Source organism: Artibeus jamaicensis, unplaced genomic scaffold (genome assembly GCF_021234435.1).
Source record: "Artibeus jamaicensis isolate MK-2021 breed Jamaican fruit bat unplaced genomic scaffold, CSHL_Jam_final contig_465, whole genome shotgun sequence".
In the NCBI taxonomy this organism is placed as follows: Eukaryota; Metazoa; Chordata; class Mammalia; order Chiroptera; family Phyllostomidae; genus Artibeus; species Artibeus jamaicensis.
Window position 1 is genome coordinate 35,638,902 of NW_026521843.1, and position 19,124 is coordinate 35,658,025.

General features: G+C 51.5%; 1 protein-coding gene across 1 annotated transcript in view; it reads left to right on the top strand.

Moving 5' to 3' along the window:
* Positions 1 to 19,124, top strand: part of EML6 (EMAP like 6) — a 231,345-nt gene that overhangs the window by 207,891 nt on the left and 4,330 nt on the right. Inside the window, exons 28-38 of the mRNA XM_053666835.1 lie at positions 1,851 to 1,929; positions 4,588 to 4,717; positions 6,427 to 6,525; positions 7,486 to 7,659; positions 11,026 to 11,234; positions 11,979 to 12,136; positions 12,784 to 12,898; positions 14,783 to 14,971; positions 16,156 to 16,328; positions 16,753 to 16,915; positions 18,628 to 18,731. Of these exons, the coding sequence (XP_053522810.1) occupies positions 1,851 to 1,929; positions 4,588 to 4,717; positions 6,427 to 6,525; positions 7,486 to 7,659; positions 11,026 to 11,234; positions 11,979 to 12,136; positions 12,784 to 12,898; positions 14,783 to 14,971; positions 16,156 to 16,328; positions 16,753 to 16,915; positions 18,628 to 18,731 (1,593 nt within the window). The remainder of the gene's footprint in view (positions 1 to 1,850; positions 1,930 to 4,587; positions 4,718 to 6,426; positions 6,526 to 7,485; positions 7,660 to 11,025; positions 11,235 to 11,978; positions 12,137 to 12,783; positions 12,899 to 14,782; positions 14,972 to 16,155; positions 16,329 to 16,752; positions 16,916 to 18,627; positions 18,732 to 19,124) is intronic.

Consider the following 19,124-nt stretch of genomic DNA (forward strand, 5'->3'; position numbering starts at 1 on the left):
TACAGTCCCGTGTATATATCCATACACAGTGTCTGTGCCTGTATGCATACTCTGTCTACACTGTATAATATGTGGCGTATTATACAACCCATGCGTACCCTGAAAACAAGCCCTGCGTTTAATCCCAAAGTCTGCCTAGTGAGCCAGGCTGTGGTCCTAGCGTCCCCTCGCTCCCGTCTCAGACCTCGGCTTGCTTTTGTCCTACACCGACACATTCTTGGTGAAAGAAGAAACCCACGGATTTCACTTGAAAGTCCCACTAAAACAGAAGAAAGAGCAGATGTCCTGGGAATCGATAATTAATGTGAAGGAAGTGGCTCATTGTGAGAACTGGCATGGCCCCCGCTTCCTGGCTTTGCTAATTCGGCAGCGATGACGTCAGCCGGGGGTGTCGTTTTGCAGAGATGTGCTCGCTGCCCATTCTTCGGTGCTGATTATAATACCATTTGGTCCAGTGATCACTTATGATTACATAACATGTTTTGACTGAAGAGTTTCTGAGAAAATACAGATAGCTTGTTTAACCCCAGCACAAAAATGCATGCTGTTCCAGCAGGGCCGCTGCCCTCCCAAGAAACACTGGAGATTATTAGGCTAAATTATGAGCTGAACTTGATTGGAAAACAAAGCGCCCATTGTGCATAAGTCCCAGAGACATCCAGGAGGATGTGATTGTTTTTCTGACGACCCGTTTGTCCCCAGCACGCTCTAAAATAAGCAGAGTCCCCAGGCGCATTTGCAAAGTCACGGAGAGTGTGTGGGAAGCATTGACAAGGCTTCCTTTTTTCTCCCCATTCTGTAGGCGCGTTAGTGCAGAGTTTGCCCAGAGACGCCAGGGTATGAGCTTTCTGAATTTGTAGACTGGTGCACTCTTTCATTTCTGTTTTAGTTCTTTGCTGGCATGCTCGGGAAGCATGGTTTGTGCCACACAGGAATGTCTGTTCACTTGGAAAATGCTTGTGCATGAATGAGGTGCTTGCTCACGTGGCTCTAAACTGTACTAAGTTTCTCACTTGGCTTTGTTTGCTGCTTACAAGGGGATCAAGGTAATCCTTTCTCTTCTAGCCTGAGAGCAATAACTAATGGATTTGGAATGTGTAGCGGGGGCCGGTGCAGGTTTCCCCTACCCGTCCCCAGTTTCTTAAACCCCAACAAGTTGATTTAAGGGACTCTCTGGTTACCCAAAATTGTCCGACTCATATAAGAATCCATGAGGGCTTACCCATTACAAACTCTCCTGATTCAGTGTAAAGACCCAGATCTTCAAAACTGAGAATGGAAAAGCAACCTCTGCTATGAGGGTAGCAGGTTAACGTAGACCATAACCCTGAGGCATGGGGCAGAGCGGGAGTTCTGTTACTGGCCCTTTTGTGTCGTGGGAATGACCTGAGTACGGAGCAGTCAGGCCCTTCCCAAGCCTGGCTTGGAAGTCCCACTTCATGCCATGCCGTGCCATGATTCTTTCACTGCCTAATTCAGAGCAAGTTTGGCACATCCCTGACTGCAAAATGTCCAGTAGATTCCGGAAGCATGGCCCCTACCTTCTCATGCTTAAGCCCTTCTTTGATTGTAAAATCAGCCCTCTGGCTCAGCTGTCCTTCCTGGCTCCCAGGAGGGCCCTCCTGGGCCACCACGGCTTAGGTGTGGGGAAGCCACCTCAGCACCCATGAGTCAAGGCCTCATCATACAGGACCGTTCATGTCAGAAGCCACTTTTCAGAAGGGGGTGGAGGCAGGCAAGGCGGGGCAGCACAGAGCAAACTCAGGAGGAGGGTCCTCTGAGTGGGGGAGAGAGGGGCCTGGCCTTACTGTCTGTTGTTCAGCACTGTTCCTCTGGCCTCTCTGTTCCAGGCCACCTGTGAGCAGAGCGGTTCCCCAGCCTGAGAAACTCCAGAAGAACAATATCACCAAAAAAAAGAAACTGGTTGAGGTGAGGAAGTCAGAGATGTTGCTTTTAATCTGGTGTCAGTGTTCTAAGACCTGATGGGCATCACCATCTGTCTGTCCTGCTGATGGGCCTGATGGGCCTGATGGACCTGATGGGCCTGATGGACCTGATGGGCCTGATGGACCTGATGGGCCTGATGGGCCTGATGGGCCTGATGGGCCTGATGGACCTGATGGACCTGATGGGCCTGATGGGCCTGATGGACCTGATGGGCCTGATGGGCCTGATGGACCTGATGGGCCTGATGGGCCTGATGGACCTGATGGGCCTGATGGGCCTGATGGGCCTGATGGGCCTGATGGACCTGATGGGCCTGATGGGCCTGATGGGCCTGATGGACCTGATGGCTCCCATTCCCTCTCCCTCCTGCATGGCACTGTGTCCCCATCCCAGTGACCGGAATCGTGCCCACTGGCTCCTATCGCTACTAACACTAAATGTCCCATGTCCTTCAGCGCCAGCTCCTTTTTTCTAAACCCAGAACCAGTCGGGGAGGGGGAGGGAGAAGTGGGGAGAGCGTGAGCTTATTTGCCGTCTCTGCTGTTTGAGCACTTACCCTGTGCCAGGTACTATGCTACAGACTTCCTGCGGAGTCTTTATACTGCCTCGCATCTATGAGGTAGGTACTTCTATTGTTCCCATTTTGCAAATGACGACACTAGTTCGAGGACGTTCAGTGACTTGTTGGGCCCCCTGCCCAAGATGACCAAGCCAGCAAGTGATGAGGGATGTGAACTCGGTTGTTGAGACTTGAGGACTGTGCTGTTGGTGAACCTGCTGTTTTCTGGGAGAGGTCTCCAAACTGTTCTTCCTGCCTCTGACCCCGCCCTGCTGCCTGCAGCGTCAGCTCTTTAGTCGAGACCCAGGGGATGCCCATGTTGCCGACTGGGGTCAGACGAGTGGTTGCAGAACTTTGCCCAGGAGCTCCCTTTAAGCTCATCTCCTGTGATTCTTCACCATAACTCAAATCTCTAACCCCAAACCAACTACTTAGTGGTCCCTGAAGCTGCCCTGGGCTTTCAGGCTCCTGATGAGAACTTCTCAAGTTCCATTCTGCTCAGAAGCTCCTCCTCTTTCCGCCACAACCCTGGTCCTTCCAAGTCCTTTTCTGGTGTCCCCTCTGTTTCTGATGCTCCTCAACCTAAACCCTCCTGCATGCCCAGCCCCATTGCACTGTCCCGCCCCTGCACCCCCCCCCCCCAACAGCCCTGTCACATACTCTGCTGCCTTTCTTTCTTACTCACACTGGTCTCCCCTACTAGTCTGTGATCCCACTGAGGCCTTTACTGGAAAAGAGGGGTTCACTGGGAGGATTTATCATAGAGCGCAGCACAGGTCGGGAAATGCAGCTGAGCTTTCAGAAAGATAAGATCCAGGAGCTGAAAAGCCATTATAAGCCAAGACAGTACCTTCTTCTGCCCAACAGGATCTCGTGTGTGTCTGAAGCAGTCTGGTAACTACTTTGGGAGACTGCGGGTCCTACCCAGCACCTGAGTTCACATCTCCTCAGTTACTGAAACAGCAAGGCCTGCCAGTGTCCCCGGTCCTAAACCATCCTATCCTGGGAGAGACCATCTGACTGGCCCAGCTTGAGTCAGTTGTCCATGAGGCCTGGGGGTCAGATTATGACACACACAGTTTCTGGGGAACACTTGGAAGTGAGCGGTGGGGGTGCGGGGAGACTGAGGGCCGGGCAGACACTGAGTACATTGAAAGGTGAGAGATGTTTTAAAAAGCAAAATCATAAAGATAGGAAAGCTCAGACATGGGAGCTCAACAGACAAGTCAGCCTGACCAAGGGGTACAGATGTGTGTGGGGGCTACTTGTGCCAACCTAAGGGATACGGGAGAGTCAGCAAATGCTGCAGAGTAAGGGGGCGGTGTGTTAGGACAGTTCATTTGATGTTTGCAGTTGTTGAGCACTGGAGAAAGAAAGGGCCAGAAGCAGGGAACCTGGAGAAAAGGAACCCACATCTTCCTAATCGTGTGTCCCACCCACCAGCACAGTGCCTGGCACAGGGGCACGGCCCACGCACGTGCGTGTCAGATAGAACCAGGAGCCCACCTGGTCTGAATCAGCCACTGCTCTTTGTCTTGGAAGACAAGCCAGGAAGGAGAGAGAGACTATACACCCAGAACAGTATCTAGTTGTTGAAAAAAATGCAAATGGTGTAGAAACTTGGTAGGACAAGCACCCAGCAACAGAATGACCGTGGCATTTGCCTGCGCGTTCTGCCCTGCCAGGCCCCGCTGCGTCTGTGGGAATCAGAGCAAATCCCCAAGCCACCATTCATCTCACCTAAGGGTGCCTGCCAAGGCGCAGACACGAGAGTTCGCAGTAACCTTTATACAGAGAACATGAAATCCGAAGACTCTGGCTGGCCCGGGGAGCAGGGGAGCAAATCCAGTGTATTTAGAAAACTCACTGTAATTCTGTGCATCAGCCTGCCCCCCTAGCATTCCAGGCAGCTTAAGAGAAGAAAAGGGCTGCACTGTATCCTCAGCTAGTGGAGAAGCGAAGCATTTTTAGTGAGCGGTCGGCTGCCACACGGGCCACGCGGTTCCCAGGGCACGTGTGGTTCTTCCTGCGGTGCCGGCTTGCTCCTCTCAGGCCGCTCTCATTTCTGTGTGGGAACGCAGGAGCTGGCTCTCGACCACGTGTTTGGCTACCGGGGGTTCGACTGTCGCAACAACCTGCACTACCTGAACGACGGCGCCGACATCATCTTCCACACCGCAGCCGCCGGGGTCGTTCAGAACCTCTCCACAGGTGACCCGGCCAGGAGAAGGCGCCGTCTGAACACAGGCTTTCTCCTGCTGGCCGTCGTGCGCACTTTCCTTTAGATGCCCCGAAGCTTAAACTTTCTCTTCCCTTTAAAGCCATTCCTCTCCCTTCCAGACTGGTATCATTTAGTCCTAAAAAATGCTCAGTTCAGGCCCAGCACTGGAGAGTCCAAGGGGTCAAGGTCAGAGAGGTGTCAATATTTTGACCTGCTGCCAGGAAGCTGACTGGGTGGAGAGAAGGCAGAAGGAGGGCTTGGGGAATAGAGAAATTCCTTGCAAAAAGTAGCGAAGAGCAAGGTGTAGGGGAACTCGTCTCATTCATTTTTAACAGTGACCAAATTTGTAGCAGCTCAGATTTCCAAGTTTTACTTGTGTTGACGATTTTGCTAGATTTGCAGTGAGGACGAGAACACAAACAAAAAAAAACCCCAAATTCCCAAAATGTCCCTTCACTGTACACCGTTAAACTAAGAGTTTAAAGTACTACACAACTCAAGTGAAAAGAAGCACTCAGAAATTGAACAGATGCCCATATCTTTATTACCAGATTTAAATGTTAATATTTTGCCTAATTTTGCCTCATATCTTAAAACTTTTTTTCTTTTCCAATAATCATGTCCTTCCCAATTTGTGTAGTTGCTCATGTATAGATTTTTAGACAGTGAAACCACTGGGCACACAGTGACTTGTCTTTTGAGGGAGGGGGCCTTAAAATTGTCTACGTAATATTCTCACGTTAATGGCAATGTGCTATTTCCTTGAATATCAGCACCACCCTTCACCTCTTCATGAGGTGAACAGTCGGCAAACCCACTCGCCACAGTGGACGATCGAGCATTTCTTCTTTTTCCTTCCACTTCCTGTGACGCATGTCAAGGTGGGGCTTCCGGGGGTGGGGAGCCAGCACCTGTGTGTGCCACTCGGGCGCTCAAGTGGGTTGGCGCTTCGACAAACAAAGATACTTAAAAGGGATTCCCTAAGCATAGATGCCCTGTGACCTATGATGAGGCTGTGTCCTGACAATCTCATCGTAAATTAAAAATATCGTAAGTTGAAAATTCATTTAATACCCCTAACCTTCCGAACATTTGTAGCTTAGCCTAGCCTACCTTAAACACGCTCAGAAAACTTGTGTCTGGCCTCCCTGCAGCTGGGCAGGACCAGCTGACGCAGCGAGTACGCTGCAGAGCGTTGCTGTTTCCCCTCCCGTCCGACCGCGCCAGCCAGGCAGCGGGGCTCGCTGCACTGCGCTGCTGCTGTGCGGAAGCATGAGATTTGTACCGCACCTCGCTCGCTAGCCTGGGAAACAATCGTAGTTTAAAATTCAGAGTACGGTGTCCACTGAATGCATATCCCTTTCTGTAGAGTCAAACCATTGTGAGTCAGGAACTGTCTACATTTTCCTACTTCACTCTCCCCCTGTCAGAAAAGTAAGGGGTGCCTTTTTGGTTCAGCCTGCATTACCCACCTTGCTTTGCCCGACCCTGCTCAGGGGTAGATGTGGAGAAGCCATCAGTCCGGGGCCACGGGGAGGATGGAAAAACGACTTCCTGTCTCCCCAAGCATGATCCTGAAGTGGGAATTTGGGGTGTAAGCTCTCATTATGCAGGGCGCTTCCAAAGACTCCACCCAGAGCTTTGCAGGTGCCCTGAGGCCTTCGGGCTCCTCCACTCACCCTCCACGCCTCCCTCCCAGGGAGCCAGAGTTTCTACTTGGAGCACACAGACGACATCCTCTGCCTCACGGTGAACCAGCACCCCAAGTACAGAAACGTGGTGGCCACCAGCCAGATAGGTAGGAACGTCCCTGAGCAGGACTATTGACTTAGCAGTTACTGGGGAGGGAGGGGGCAGGCCACCGACAGCCACACTCTCTCGTTGACGTTGCTGTTGACTTTTTGAGCCCGGAATGTATCTGTGTTGCTTGAGTCAACACTCCAGTGATTGGTGATTCTGAGGAACTGTAAAGTCAGGCCATAGCATCATATTCCAAATAAATAGATGCCCCTATCTGTCTGGGCTTGTGAGAATAATTTTTCAGACCCCAGGTATCAGGTGAAGAGCCCCGTGTCTGAAGCCTGGCAGTTGTGCTCAGCCCGGTAGACTGCAGTGTGCGCCCGGGTCTTTTGTATCCTAGGCAACCGTCAGTGACAAATGTGACCTGATTCACATTTGCAAGAGGTGGTGTTTTTTTTCACTTGGTCATTTCAAAGGCAGTTTTTACAAACATATCTTCCTGCTTGTTTTCATTGACCCCATGTCCATTTTTTAAATTTCATTTGAAACTTTCTGATGCTGGTGTTGAGTGCTTCGCTATTCGAAACATGACTTAATTTAGCTGTTGTTTTCCCTTGACGCTTCCTCATTGCCATTGCCCACCTAATGCAGGTGATGTTGCGGAGACCCCAGGTAAGGCTGTTCCATCGTGAGTAGTTTGAATCTGCACCGCAAAATCATGCCCATGTGTCATGTTTGCTGATTGTGTCTGGCCGCACCACGGATACAAACCGTTGACCTCATCAGTCTCCTTCGTGCAATCACCTCCACGAGTGAGCTTGTTGGGCCTAAGTGCCCTTAGTGTCTGTCTCTAAAAGCACAGCATGCGTTGGCTGTGGCCTTTCACCTCTGGCCAGGTCAGGCAGTAAGTCTCTTAGGCCCAGTAACCGTGAGGCCCCAGAACAGTTGACTCTTAGGTGAACATAGCATTGCCCCGGCCCCGCCGCCCCCAGCCTGAGCTCTTTGCCTCCGTGTTCAGGAACAACACCTTCCATCCATGTCTGGGACGCCGTGACCAAGCACACCCTCTCCATGCTGCGGTGCTTCCACTCGAAGGGGGTGAATTACGTCAACTTCAGTGCAACCGGAAAGCTGCTGGTGTCGGTGGGCGTGGACCCTGAGCACACCATCACTGTCTGGCGCTGGCAGGAAGGTAAACAAAGCCGGGCTTCTGTCTGTCTGTCCGTCCGGGAGGCTTGCTTGTGGTACGGGCTGGGCTCCGACGTAGATCTGCCTCCTGCAAAGCCCACTGAGGCGCTGCTGTGGGATCGGCTGCGTCCCTGGACCCCACGGTCAGGAGGGGGCTGCCCACGGCAGGCCTGTGCTGGCCAGTGAAGGGTCTTCAGGCACAAAGTGCCCCAGCGCTGGCCGCCTTCCTCCTGCAGGAGGGAGAGCAGCCGCCTCCATTTCTGTCCTAACCCCCTTCCGACCCGGACTTCCTTCTCGGTGCTCCTTCTGGTGATGCCTGGGTTCTGCTGCAGCCTTGTCATCTTGGTTGTCTTATTACAGGATCTGGGGACAGGGTTTCACCCCCACAGTCTCAGAAGCATATTGGTTTCTTTACATTTTAACCTTTTAAAAATGGGGGTTCATTTTATAATCAAGGTTTACATTCATCAAGTTTCCTTTCTTTCTTGCCCTTCCCTGACACACACAAGTGCGGGCATACACACACGCGCAAAGACCCCCATTAAATTTATGGGGCTGCTATTAAATTTATGATCATCTTACACTCAAAGATGTGTGATCTTCCAAGCGTATGCTCAGCTGGCAAAAGCAGATCCAATTAGTTAGGACATTAGTGAGGTCCGTCTCCAGCCAGGCAGCCGGTATCTGGGGCACGCTAAGCCTGGCACGCACAGTGGTGGCACGTCTCCCATCCAGGGCTCCTAGAATCCCATTATCTCAGCATCTTCCCCCGAGAGGGTTTGTGGGAGGGAGCCGTGAAGAGCTGAGCACGGTGGGCGGAGAGTTCCAGTCCCCCCTGAGCCCCCGCATGAGAAAAACAGGTTGGGGTCGGGCAAACTTTTACAATGAGGCTCGCTCGTCATAGTCCATCCACTTCTCATTTTCTTACTCATCAGTATATGGTGTACAGGTGGCCCCATAACCTGTATCTTAGGGATGCAGGTTCCTTCCTCATAATGGTGTGGCCAGCTAATTAAGTAGACTCATCCCCAGATGAGAAACCGAGCTTCTTAAATGATAGCCTCAAATCGTCACTGAGTTGAAAGGACTAGAAAAGTCTTCCCACGCAGACAACGTGCATCCCACGGAGAAATTCCTCCAAGTGCACTTCGGATGAGCTGACTTCCATCCTTGGCTTGGACACTTTCTAGGATTTGGCCCTTGTCATTTCACAGGGCACCCTACCCAGTCTTGGAAAGCTCATATAAAGCCCTTGCTTCCGTGAGGTCACAGTTACCTCACAATGCCTTTCTTCTGCAGAACCACTGACTCCACTCTCTGTGGTAGCCAAGGCTCAGTCCATTCCAGCTTCCTTGGAAATCTGGCCCCAGCGCACGGTCTTGTCTTTTGCACCTCAGGCTCTCCCCACTCACTCCCCTCGCCGGTCGCTCTGGGCAGCAGCCACTTTGGCCTGGCCCTGCCCTGGCACAGACTTGGGGCCCCTTCTGACCTCCTGAGGGAGAACTTGGGGAGCCAGGTCTTTTAAACAGGCTCCCAGGAGAAAGAGAACCCTTCTCTCTGCTGGCGCTCCCCCACCATCTTGGTCGGAGGCAGCGCCTTGTCAGAACGGCCCAGAAGGGTTCTGAGCCAGCGACGGTGTTTAGTGGCCTCTCCCCAGCCACCAGCTCTCCTGAGCTGATTGTGTACAGTTTTTCCTTTTCTTCAAGTCCTGCTTACAGATACATAATGTGTTTTCAGGGACATTTATATACATTTTTAGGTAAGAATATACAAAATAAAATTGAGTAAGAAAATAAGCTGATTATAGAAACTGCATGTTGTCAGGTCCTAGATACTTGTCTGAAATTTGCCCTGAGCAACTGAGAGGCCAGTGCCCAGAGGGACATGGGCATTGTCACAGGGAGAAGTGCTCATGGGCTTGCAGGGGAAAACAGACAGCGGCTCAGGAGATGCGTGCATCTTACTGTTTCATTTTTCATTTCCCCTGGGACTACTGAGATTGATCCTCTTTCTGCTACTTTAATGACAGCTTGTATGTTGCTGCTTCTGTAATTCAGCTGTTCAAATCCTTTTTCTACTGGGTGTGGGAGGGTTGTTTGTCTTATGATCTGTAGTTCTTTACTGAATCTTAATGTTAATTCTTTGTCTCTTATATAAGTTTTGCAAATGTTTTCTCCCACTCTGTCTTTTAACTTAGTTTATGGTGTCCTTGGGGACCATGAGCCCAAGGTAGTCAGGGATCTGTTACAGGAAGTCAAACATTCCATCTGCAGAGACAGAGTCACTGCTGGTGATAAGAGTCAACCAGCGGCCTCCCGGGCCTCCCCAGCGCTGGGGGGGCGCGGTTCCAGTAGGGAGTAGCTGCAGGCTGGCTGTGGCCCACCTGCTGGAGAGCCATTCATTACAACAACAAACAGGTAAATGTAAGTGATGAGAAAGAGGGGAAGAAAAGATACATGTGAGTGAATAATGGAGAAAAGATATGAAGAAACTGAAAACATTAAGAGCAAGTTAAACTTCTAGTATCTTTTCTTTAAAATAAAAATAAAAAATCAAGGGCCGATGAGACAAAAATAGATGAGGTTTAAAATAAGGGCTAAAAGACTAGAAGCCAGGAGATTTTAAAAGGAGCTGCAAGCGTGACTGTCATCATAGTTACCACTTACAGAACACCCACTGCTCCGAGCGCAGGTCGAAAGGCTTCACCTCTACCAATTCCTCTCCTCAGCAACTTTCAAAAATGGGAATGATGAGGAGCCTCAGTTTACAGATGAGGAAACTGAGGCACAGAGAGGTTAAATAGCTTGTCCAAAGCTGTCCTGCGAATAAATGGCAGAATTGGGGTTTGATTAAGACGAAGGGTCTGTAAAACTCAGGACAAAAAAGAACTCAAGAGACAAGTAAAAACCATAAGTGAGCCAAGGGAAAAAAACTAGTAATTAAATATAAAAGGTAAGGAATTTAAACCTCAAGGATATGGGAACCTTTATTTTAAAAGAAAGTAAATACAGAGAATGTGAGTCCCCAGTGACACTTGGGGGGAGGTGGTTCATCACCCCGTGGGGGTGGGTCTGGTGGTGACCTGGGGGGTAGAGGTGCCCTCCTTTCCTGTTGGGTCCATAGGTGCCTGGGTGCGGCTCCAGGGGTGGGCTGGTGTGGAGTCGGATTGTGTTAGCAGCACCTGCAGTCCTGGAAATTTTCCTGGACAGAAACTCTCTTTCCCGCCTCGGGAGCAGCGTCGGGGCGAGGGGCAGGGTGCTGTCACAGGAGAGAGAACACCAACTCTCGCCCTGGGCTTGCTGGGATGCAGCTCTGTGCCGGCCCCAGGGCTTCCCAAGGGCCACCTCACTAGACTCTGTCATCCACACAGGTGCCAAGGTTGCCAGCCGAGGGGGTCACCTGGAGCGCATATTTGTGGTAGAATTTCGCCCTGATTCGGACACACAGTTTGTGTCTGTTGGAGTCAAACATATGAAATTCTGGACCCTGGCAGGCAGCGCCCTCCTTTACAAGAAAGGGGTCATCGGGTCCATGGAGGCTGCCAAGATGCAGACAATGCTGTCCGTGGCCTTCGGTGCTGTGAGTGCCAGCAGAGGCTTCCTGGGAGGGAACCGGGAACCCCGGGTGTTGGGGGAGGCGGGGCAGGGGAGGACGGTTGAGAAGCTGCAAACACCAAGAAAGCCATTTTCACAAGGTCAGCTTTAGTGGCGATTTTGCAATCACTGTTCCCAAAATGTTAGAAAAAGTAGTTGCCACTCGGGGCAGAAGGTTCACTGTGCCAGAGGCCAGCTGACTTGGAAGCCTGTCAGGCCCGAGTGAGCCACAGAGAAGGTGGGGATCATATCTCCCGTGACCTAGGTTCCCTCTTCTCTTCCGCCCTGGTGCCGGCAAACTCCCCCACAGGCATCTGCAAATGGGCTGCAGGGGGGCCCTCAGCCATCTGGCAAGATCCCCCAGGGACATTTTGGAACACGGTCCACTCTTCGTGGCCCCCCAGCTGTGATGTGCCCACCTCCTAGATGAGCCTCAGGAAGTGTCCCTCAGCTGGAGTCCCTCCCCTCCCCTCCAGCCCCCTGGGGCTTGGTCTCCAAATGGAAGTTCACTTAAGGCAGAGCTCTGTTCAGTGGGGTAGTGAAAAGCCCCAGAGTAATTCAACAGACTGAATTTCAAAACCAGGTGATCTATTATATGCCATTTGTGGCCATCTGCAAATTCTTTCGCCTTTGCTCAGCACAAGTCAGCATGAGTGCACATTTCCATTTCTCTAGCGCTGGGTCCCTAACAGGGGAGCAAGCGTCTGGGAAGGTGTCCCTTTGGTTACAGAACAACCTCACTTTCACGGGCGCCATCAATGGGGACGTCTATGTGTGGAAGGACCACTTCCTCATCCGGCTGGTGGCCAAGGCCCACACAGGCCCCGTCTTCACCATGTACACGACCCTGCGGGACGGGCTGATCGTGACGGGCGGGAAGGAGCGGCCGTAAGTGGAGCTCTGGAAACAAGTGTCGTTTTGTTTTGTTTTGGGCGAAACTGACAAACATCTACAACTTGGAGAACATGCAGATTTTTGTGATCTTTTTCTGCACCTGGGAGATCAATCTGCCATTTCTCTGAGAAGACATTAAGGCAAAACCTTCAGAAGTAGGAGTCAGAGGAGAGAGGTATTGAATGGTAGTTTAAAAGCCAGAGTGGTATTCTTGGGTATACACGAGCCACTTTGCTGTTCATAAAGCATTACGCCCATAGCTCTGTGGGAGAAGAGACGAAGGAGAAGTGGGAACAGGGCGGGAAGTTCCCACGAGGACAGGGAAGTGGAGAAAATGAAGCAGAAAAACAGGAGAAACATTTCTGTTTATGTCGGACCTAATAAAAAGCTTGATTTTCTAGATACAATTCTCTTTCCTTCCAAGATCATGGCACTTCCAGGCATTCTAGGAAATCTGCAAGTTCAAGGGGTTGGGATGTCACATCAGCAGGCCCTTGGAGAGGGGCTGTCCTGGAGGGTCAGCCCTGCTGGGTCCTGGCGCCTGTGACCTTAATGAGATGGCGGGGAGGGAGGGGGCAGCGGAGGCCCTGGGAGGTCTGAGGACGCGGGCTGGCACGTACGTTCCTCTTGTTCTGTTTCAGGACCAAAGAGGGCGGTGCCGTGAAGTTGTGGGACCAGGAGATGAAGCGCTGCCGGGCCTTCCAGCTGGAGACCGGGCAGCTGGTGGAGTGCGTGCGCTCCGTGTGCCGCGGCAAAGTGAGCGTGGCTGGCTGCCCTCTGCGGGGCCCGGGGGGGAGGGGCCCACTTCCGAGTATTGATTGACCTAACGTCAAAAAGTTGAAATGAGAAGCAACCGGTGTTTATTTGGGATCAAAAAATTGCAATTTGGGGAGCACTCATTGAGGCAAAACCCAAATAGTGTCCTGATTACAGGGCAAAAGCAAGGTGTTTTATGAGAAAAGAGGAAGGAATTACACAGAAAGAAGAAAGAATTCCCACTGGTGAGCCACTCTTGGCTATTCATGATTCGTAACTGATTCGGTCATCAGGTTGCAGGTCCAGAATCATGTCCTCGTGGTGAGAGTATTCACTTTCCTGCTGGCTTTACAAGCAAATTGTTTATAAAACAATGTTGGTTTTAGTCCAGTCCAAAGGTCTTGCCCAGACAAAAGATGCAAAGAACAGGACAAGCAAGGTCATTGCTCTGGAATGGCAGGTCCAACTCCACTTTGAAATGGTTCCACGGATGCCATTTTCCACACCAGCCAGGGTCTTCCCTGTCCTGGGCTCCTGAGTCTTTAAAACAAGGCCCCTGGGAGTTGTGTGTACTGTGCTGGGGAGACAGACCTGGGTACAAACAGTGACTCGCTCGGCAGGACTGGGCCTGGGACGTGTGTGCTGCTGAAACGTTCTGCATCCAGCCCGCAGTTACTGTGAGGACAGCATGTGTTATACATGAACAGTACCTTTCATCATGCCTGGCACATAGCCCCTTTCAGACGGAAACTCCTGTTATTATAGATAATATTATTACTGGCGCAGAAATATTAAATAATTTCCCCATGCTCAAGGTTATACAGTCAGTGAGGGGAGAGTAAGGGCCATCAAACTGATTCAGAGTCACTGGTTTTCAAGGCATATGTTGGCCGCATATCAAAAACAACTGTGGACGCATTTTAGAAAATGTGGCTGCCCAGGCGCCTACCCACAGCTGGCAGATCAGAATCTACAGGACATGTTCTCTGTTTTTCCCTTCTCTTCTTAACCTCTCCCCCGCCCAGGAGATTCCAATGCACCTCAAAACAAATCTCTATTTAATAATATAACAGCCTTGTGTTTATATTGTTGAATTGATATGAGTCTAAGAATTGCTTTCTAGATGGTCTCCATAAAAAAGGCAAACCTGACTTCGTAATCCACACAAGTTGCATCCGGGGGTTTTGTGATAAAATAGGTAACTGTCAATCATCTGGAAGGGGGGTTAGGTACGTGGGAGGTGGAGGCAGGACTGGCCCCAGGGCCTGGGAGGCGTCCCTACATGGGCTTTCGTTCAGTACCAGGAAGCACTTAGGAGGAGCGTGAGTTGTCCCAGAGCAGAAACTGGCCACCCTGGTGGTGAGCCTGCAGTCCCTGGAATGTTCTAGCAGGGACTGGCGATGGAGAATTCGGTGCAGAGCTCTCACACAGGGTGGCCGCTGGAGTGGAGGCGGAGTGAGAAAGCGGAGGGAGGTTGCTCCAGGAAGAGCGACTCAGTGGTTAAAGACAAAGCCCTTCCCCGCTCTTCCTATTTTAACACCGATGCCAGTGAAGGCACATTCCCAGGCTGTTCTGATAGTGCTCTGTTTGAAATTATTTTAGATTGTGGCAAAATGTAGAGAACATAGAATTTACCATTTTAATCATGTTTAAGTACAGTTCTGTGGCATTGCGCACATTCACCTTCCCGTACCACCGTCACCGCACAGAACTTGCCCCCCTGTGCAGAACCGAAACTCTACCCGTGCAACAGGGAGCCCCCTTCCCACCGGCCGAGGCAGCCACCACCCTGCCGGGCCCATGAGCCCGACTGTGCCAGGCGGTTCACATGGGTGGGATGACCCAGTGCTTGTCCTTTGTCTAACGGTGTTTCGATTACCACAGGGAAAAATTTTAGTGGGGACCAAAGATGGAGAAATAATTGAAGTTGGTGAAAAAAATGCTGCTTCCAACATCCTGATCGATGGACACATGGAAGGAGAGATCTGGGGCCTGGCCACGCACCCCGCCAAGGACATCTTCATCTCTGCCAGCAACGATGGCACAGCCCGCATCTGGGACCTGGCTGACAAGGTGAGGGGCCCTCTCTGCCAGGCTCCTGGGCCTTCACGTGGCCCTCAGAGCAGTGAGGAGAGGTCAGGCCGGGGGACGATGTGTGGGGGTGGGGGCTGAACAAGAGATCAGCCACAGGTCAGTAGTCAAGTTAGCCTAAGTAAAGAAGAACCATTCACACACACCCAGTCTGTCTTCAAATATTTATAGCTGGAATACTGTACATGTGAATGATTATTCCCTTGTCAAACGCCCCCCCGCCCCCAACAAAACCTAAAGAGAGAGAGAGAAATCATCTTCTCTGTGCAGGAAGACTCAAAATGATTTTAAATGTCAGATGTTCCCATTTGGGAACATAGCAATCAAAATCCCAACAAAGCTTCTCTTAGCATTTGGAAAAACAGTTTAAAATATCAAAAAATAACTTTAAAAATTCATCTGGAGTAAAAATCTGAAATAGCAAGGACCAGTCTAGGGGAAGAAAAAGATTGGTGTTACCAAAGCTTGTCTAATATTAAAACAAGTACTCACGTTCCTAAGAACTAAAATACTCGGTTTCACTATGAAATGAGTCCCGTTTTCAGTGCGGATCAAAGACCAGAGATGCAACAGCCCGAGCGTGGTTATTATACTCACATTAGTTCCCACTGACGGTGGTGTTGGCTGTTACCAGCAGCGTCGCTCACTGAATACCTGCCACGCCCGGATGTGTCGGGCACGCCAGTGTTAATGCTCTCAACAGCCCGGCAAGTCCAATATTACTGTTGCTTGTTTTTCAAATGGGCAGGTGGGAAAGTATTTAATAACCTACCCAGACACACGCAGCAAGAGCCAGGATTTGAACTAACAGTTGCCGAAGCGCAAACTCTTTCCCCTGCACAATAAATAATAGATCAGCAACCTATGGCTGGAGGGTCAAGGTGGGCCTGCTGCCTATTGCGAGAGACCATATGGACGCCAAAGCCTAAAATATGTACTTCCAAACCACTTACCGAGACATCTGAACTCCTGCCCTAAAACATGTAGTCTCTCAAGCTGCTCTAATTAAAACCTATTGCCCCCCTGCTACTCAGGGATAGTTAGTAACTAGAAGCAAGCACTTCAGAGGCCTACCTTGTGGCCGCTCTGGCCTGGGGGGCAGGAGTTCCCCAGGACACCAGCCGAGGCAGCCAGGGCTCAGGCGGCACTATTTTGTATCAACATAGAAGCTGCTCAACAAGGTGACCCTGGGCCATGCAGCCAGGTGTGCGGCCTACAGCCCTGACGGGGAGATGGTGGCCATCGGCATGAAGAACGGAGAGTTTGTCATCTTGCTGGTGAACAGCCTGAAAGTGTGGGGGAAAAAACGAGACCGGAAATCTGCTATCCAAGATATCAGGTACACAGCAGGTGGTCCAGGCAGGAGGAGAGAGGTGGGTGTCCTTCTCCCCAGGGGCTCCCCTTTCAGCAGGGCCCAGCGGGGATGAGGAGCTCCGGAGTAAGAAGGCCCCTTTCCGTGAGCCAACCACGAAGGAGACCCTCTCACACATTAATTCTCAGACACGCCTATCTTAGTTTCCACAGAGTGGGGTGAAAACTTCTTGTCAGATGCCGTTCTACAAAAGGCTGTGTACATATATTTCCTTACTTCCTTGGGATTTGATCCAGAGAAATTGTTGAGTCCAATAGAATGGAGGAGAAGTTGACCACGTGGGAGTTAGAAGTGAGGTCTCCCGGCCTTTGAGTCTGGGCGGCCCGCCCCTGAGCCGCCCTAGGGCCTGGCCAGCCCTCCAGTGACCGTGCTTTTGGGTTGCTTTCTCTAGAATCAGCCCGGACAGCAGACTCTTAGCCATTGGTTCTTCCGAGCACGCGGTTGACTTCTACGACCTCACTCAGGGCACAAGCCTGAATCGCATTGGCTACTGCAAAGACATCCCCAGCTTTGTCATTCAGATGGATTTTTCTGCAGATGGCAGATACATTCAGGTATGTGTCAGCTTCACTGACATCTGGGGCAACCAGTAACAGTAATAGTAACAATGGCTCGCATTAATCAAGCACTTAATTGTGTCCCCACCAGTGTGCTAATTTACTCTGCACAGGAACCCCTTTGGGTGCTGTCGCCTTTCCTGTTTTATAAATGATAAAGGGGCTTACAGAAGTTAAGCAGATTGAAGAAATAGAATCTTAAACTAGTAGAGTTTTTCTCCAGTAAGAAAAGCAGGAAACACAAGCCCTAACCATCTGTGATTCTGCTCTCACCTCACCTCCAAAGCTTCCCATCTCCTAGTTCTCAGGGCTGCACCTGTAAACCTGTATCACTTCCTACACTCGTTCATGTTCATTCCAAACCCTGTTCAGTCGGCCCCTCCACACCGGGGACCTGGACTCCGGCTAGTGCACCTGGAGGGAGAGCTCCGCAGTGGGTCGCAGGGGAACTGATGGGTGGGACAGAGAGGGGTCCCGCCGTTGAAAGTTATAGCTGAAGGCAGAACAGTTTCTCCAGCGACATGAACAAATACGATGCATTTGTGAGCCGACCTGGCTTTGGATATTCATGTGAAGGGAGAGAGGACACGTTCGTTCATCAGACATTTAAAAACCCGGCACTGTGGCAGGCTTTTGGACGGACAAAGTGGTCCTGGTCTCTTCTCTCCTGGAGTTTGCTTTGTCATGGAGGAGACAAGCAATAACCAGATAATCACAGAATACACGTACAAGTACAAACGTGATCGCGCACTGAGAAGGAACAGTGCAGGGCGCTGTGGGAGCATGGGACGGGCTGAATTTAGATCCACTTCCCTTCTGCCCAAGTGGTATTTAAGCTGAGGCCTGCAGATGGGTAGGAGTCAGCCAAACAACAGGCTGGGAGCGCCAGCCCAGGCCCTCTGTGGAGAGGTCCTGCAGTGAGACAGGTCTCCACTAATTCCTCCAACAGCAGGGACTCATGGGCAGGCTGGGCTAGAGGCACCCACAGGGGCGGGGGCCCTGAGATGTAGGCACAGCCACTTTCTGGAAAATGGCCAGTTCCCCCTAGAACAGGGATCCCCAACCCCTGGGCCACAGACCAGTATCAGTCTATGGCCTGGTAGGAACCGGCCACAGAGCAGGAGGTGAGAGGGGGCTGCTCACTCACATCACTGCCCGAGCTCCGCCTCCCATCTTTCCCGCCCCGCCCCCGTCCATGGAAAAATTGTCTTCCACGAAACCAGTCCCTGGTGCCAAAAAGGTTGGGGACGGCTGCCAAAGAAGACCCCAGAGAAGCAAGGCTCAGGCCCTGGAGGGTTCAACAGTTCTCTGCAGCAGCTGTTGTCCCTGAGGAAACCGGCCTGCCTTCGACCAGAGGACCTTGGTTCTCTGAGAAAGGGGACCCCAAACCCGAGTGAGCAGCAGCGGGACCTGAGGCTCCATTCCAGGCAGGAGCCAGGCCCCACTCTCCAAGGGTTTGACTTGGCTGGGCCTGAAACGCTGCCTCAGGCCTTGGGAAAATAGTGAGGAAATAGGTGGAAAAATGCTCTGCTCACATGGACTTCGAGTGGGCTGACCACAGGATTGTAGCCTGCAGTTGAACTTGGGTTTTAGTGAAAAGCCCTGCAGATGCACAGGCTGGGCCAGTGTGCTGGGGAACAGCCATCGAGAAGGGAGTCCTGCGGGCCGGGGGAGAGGGTGGACAGACATGGTGTCCTTCCCCTGTGCAGGTGTCCACGGGAGCCTACAAGCGCCAGGTGCATGAGGTGCCCCTGGGGAAGCAGGTAACCGAAGCCACAGTCATTGAGAAGATCACCTGGGCCTCCTGGACAAGGTGACCGGAGGAAAACACTTCTTGAGGAAAAGGTCACAAGGGAGTCTCTTGTCCCGGGCTCAGCCTCCAAGTCTGTGGGTAGCTGGGTCTGAAGAAGAGAGATAAGAGCGCTGCTCTTTGGAGGTGGGGGCAGAAGGCTTCTTGGTACCAGTTTGGGCCACTGGATTCGATCTGACCTGGGCCTTGAGATGCAAAGTCCCTCTTTTTGTGTAACCAACCCTACAAATCCCCACTCCCATCCAGCCAACAAAGGGAAACCATCTCCCAGCCCTTGACCAAGCCCTCGTGATCACCGGGAAAAATGGGAGGGCTGGAACTGCCAGTTAGCCGGATAAGAAACAGTGCCTTGCCAGTGGAAGGGGAAAGAGACCATTGTCCTGTGAGCTTGAAGGA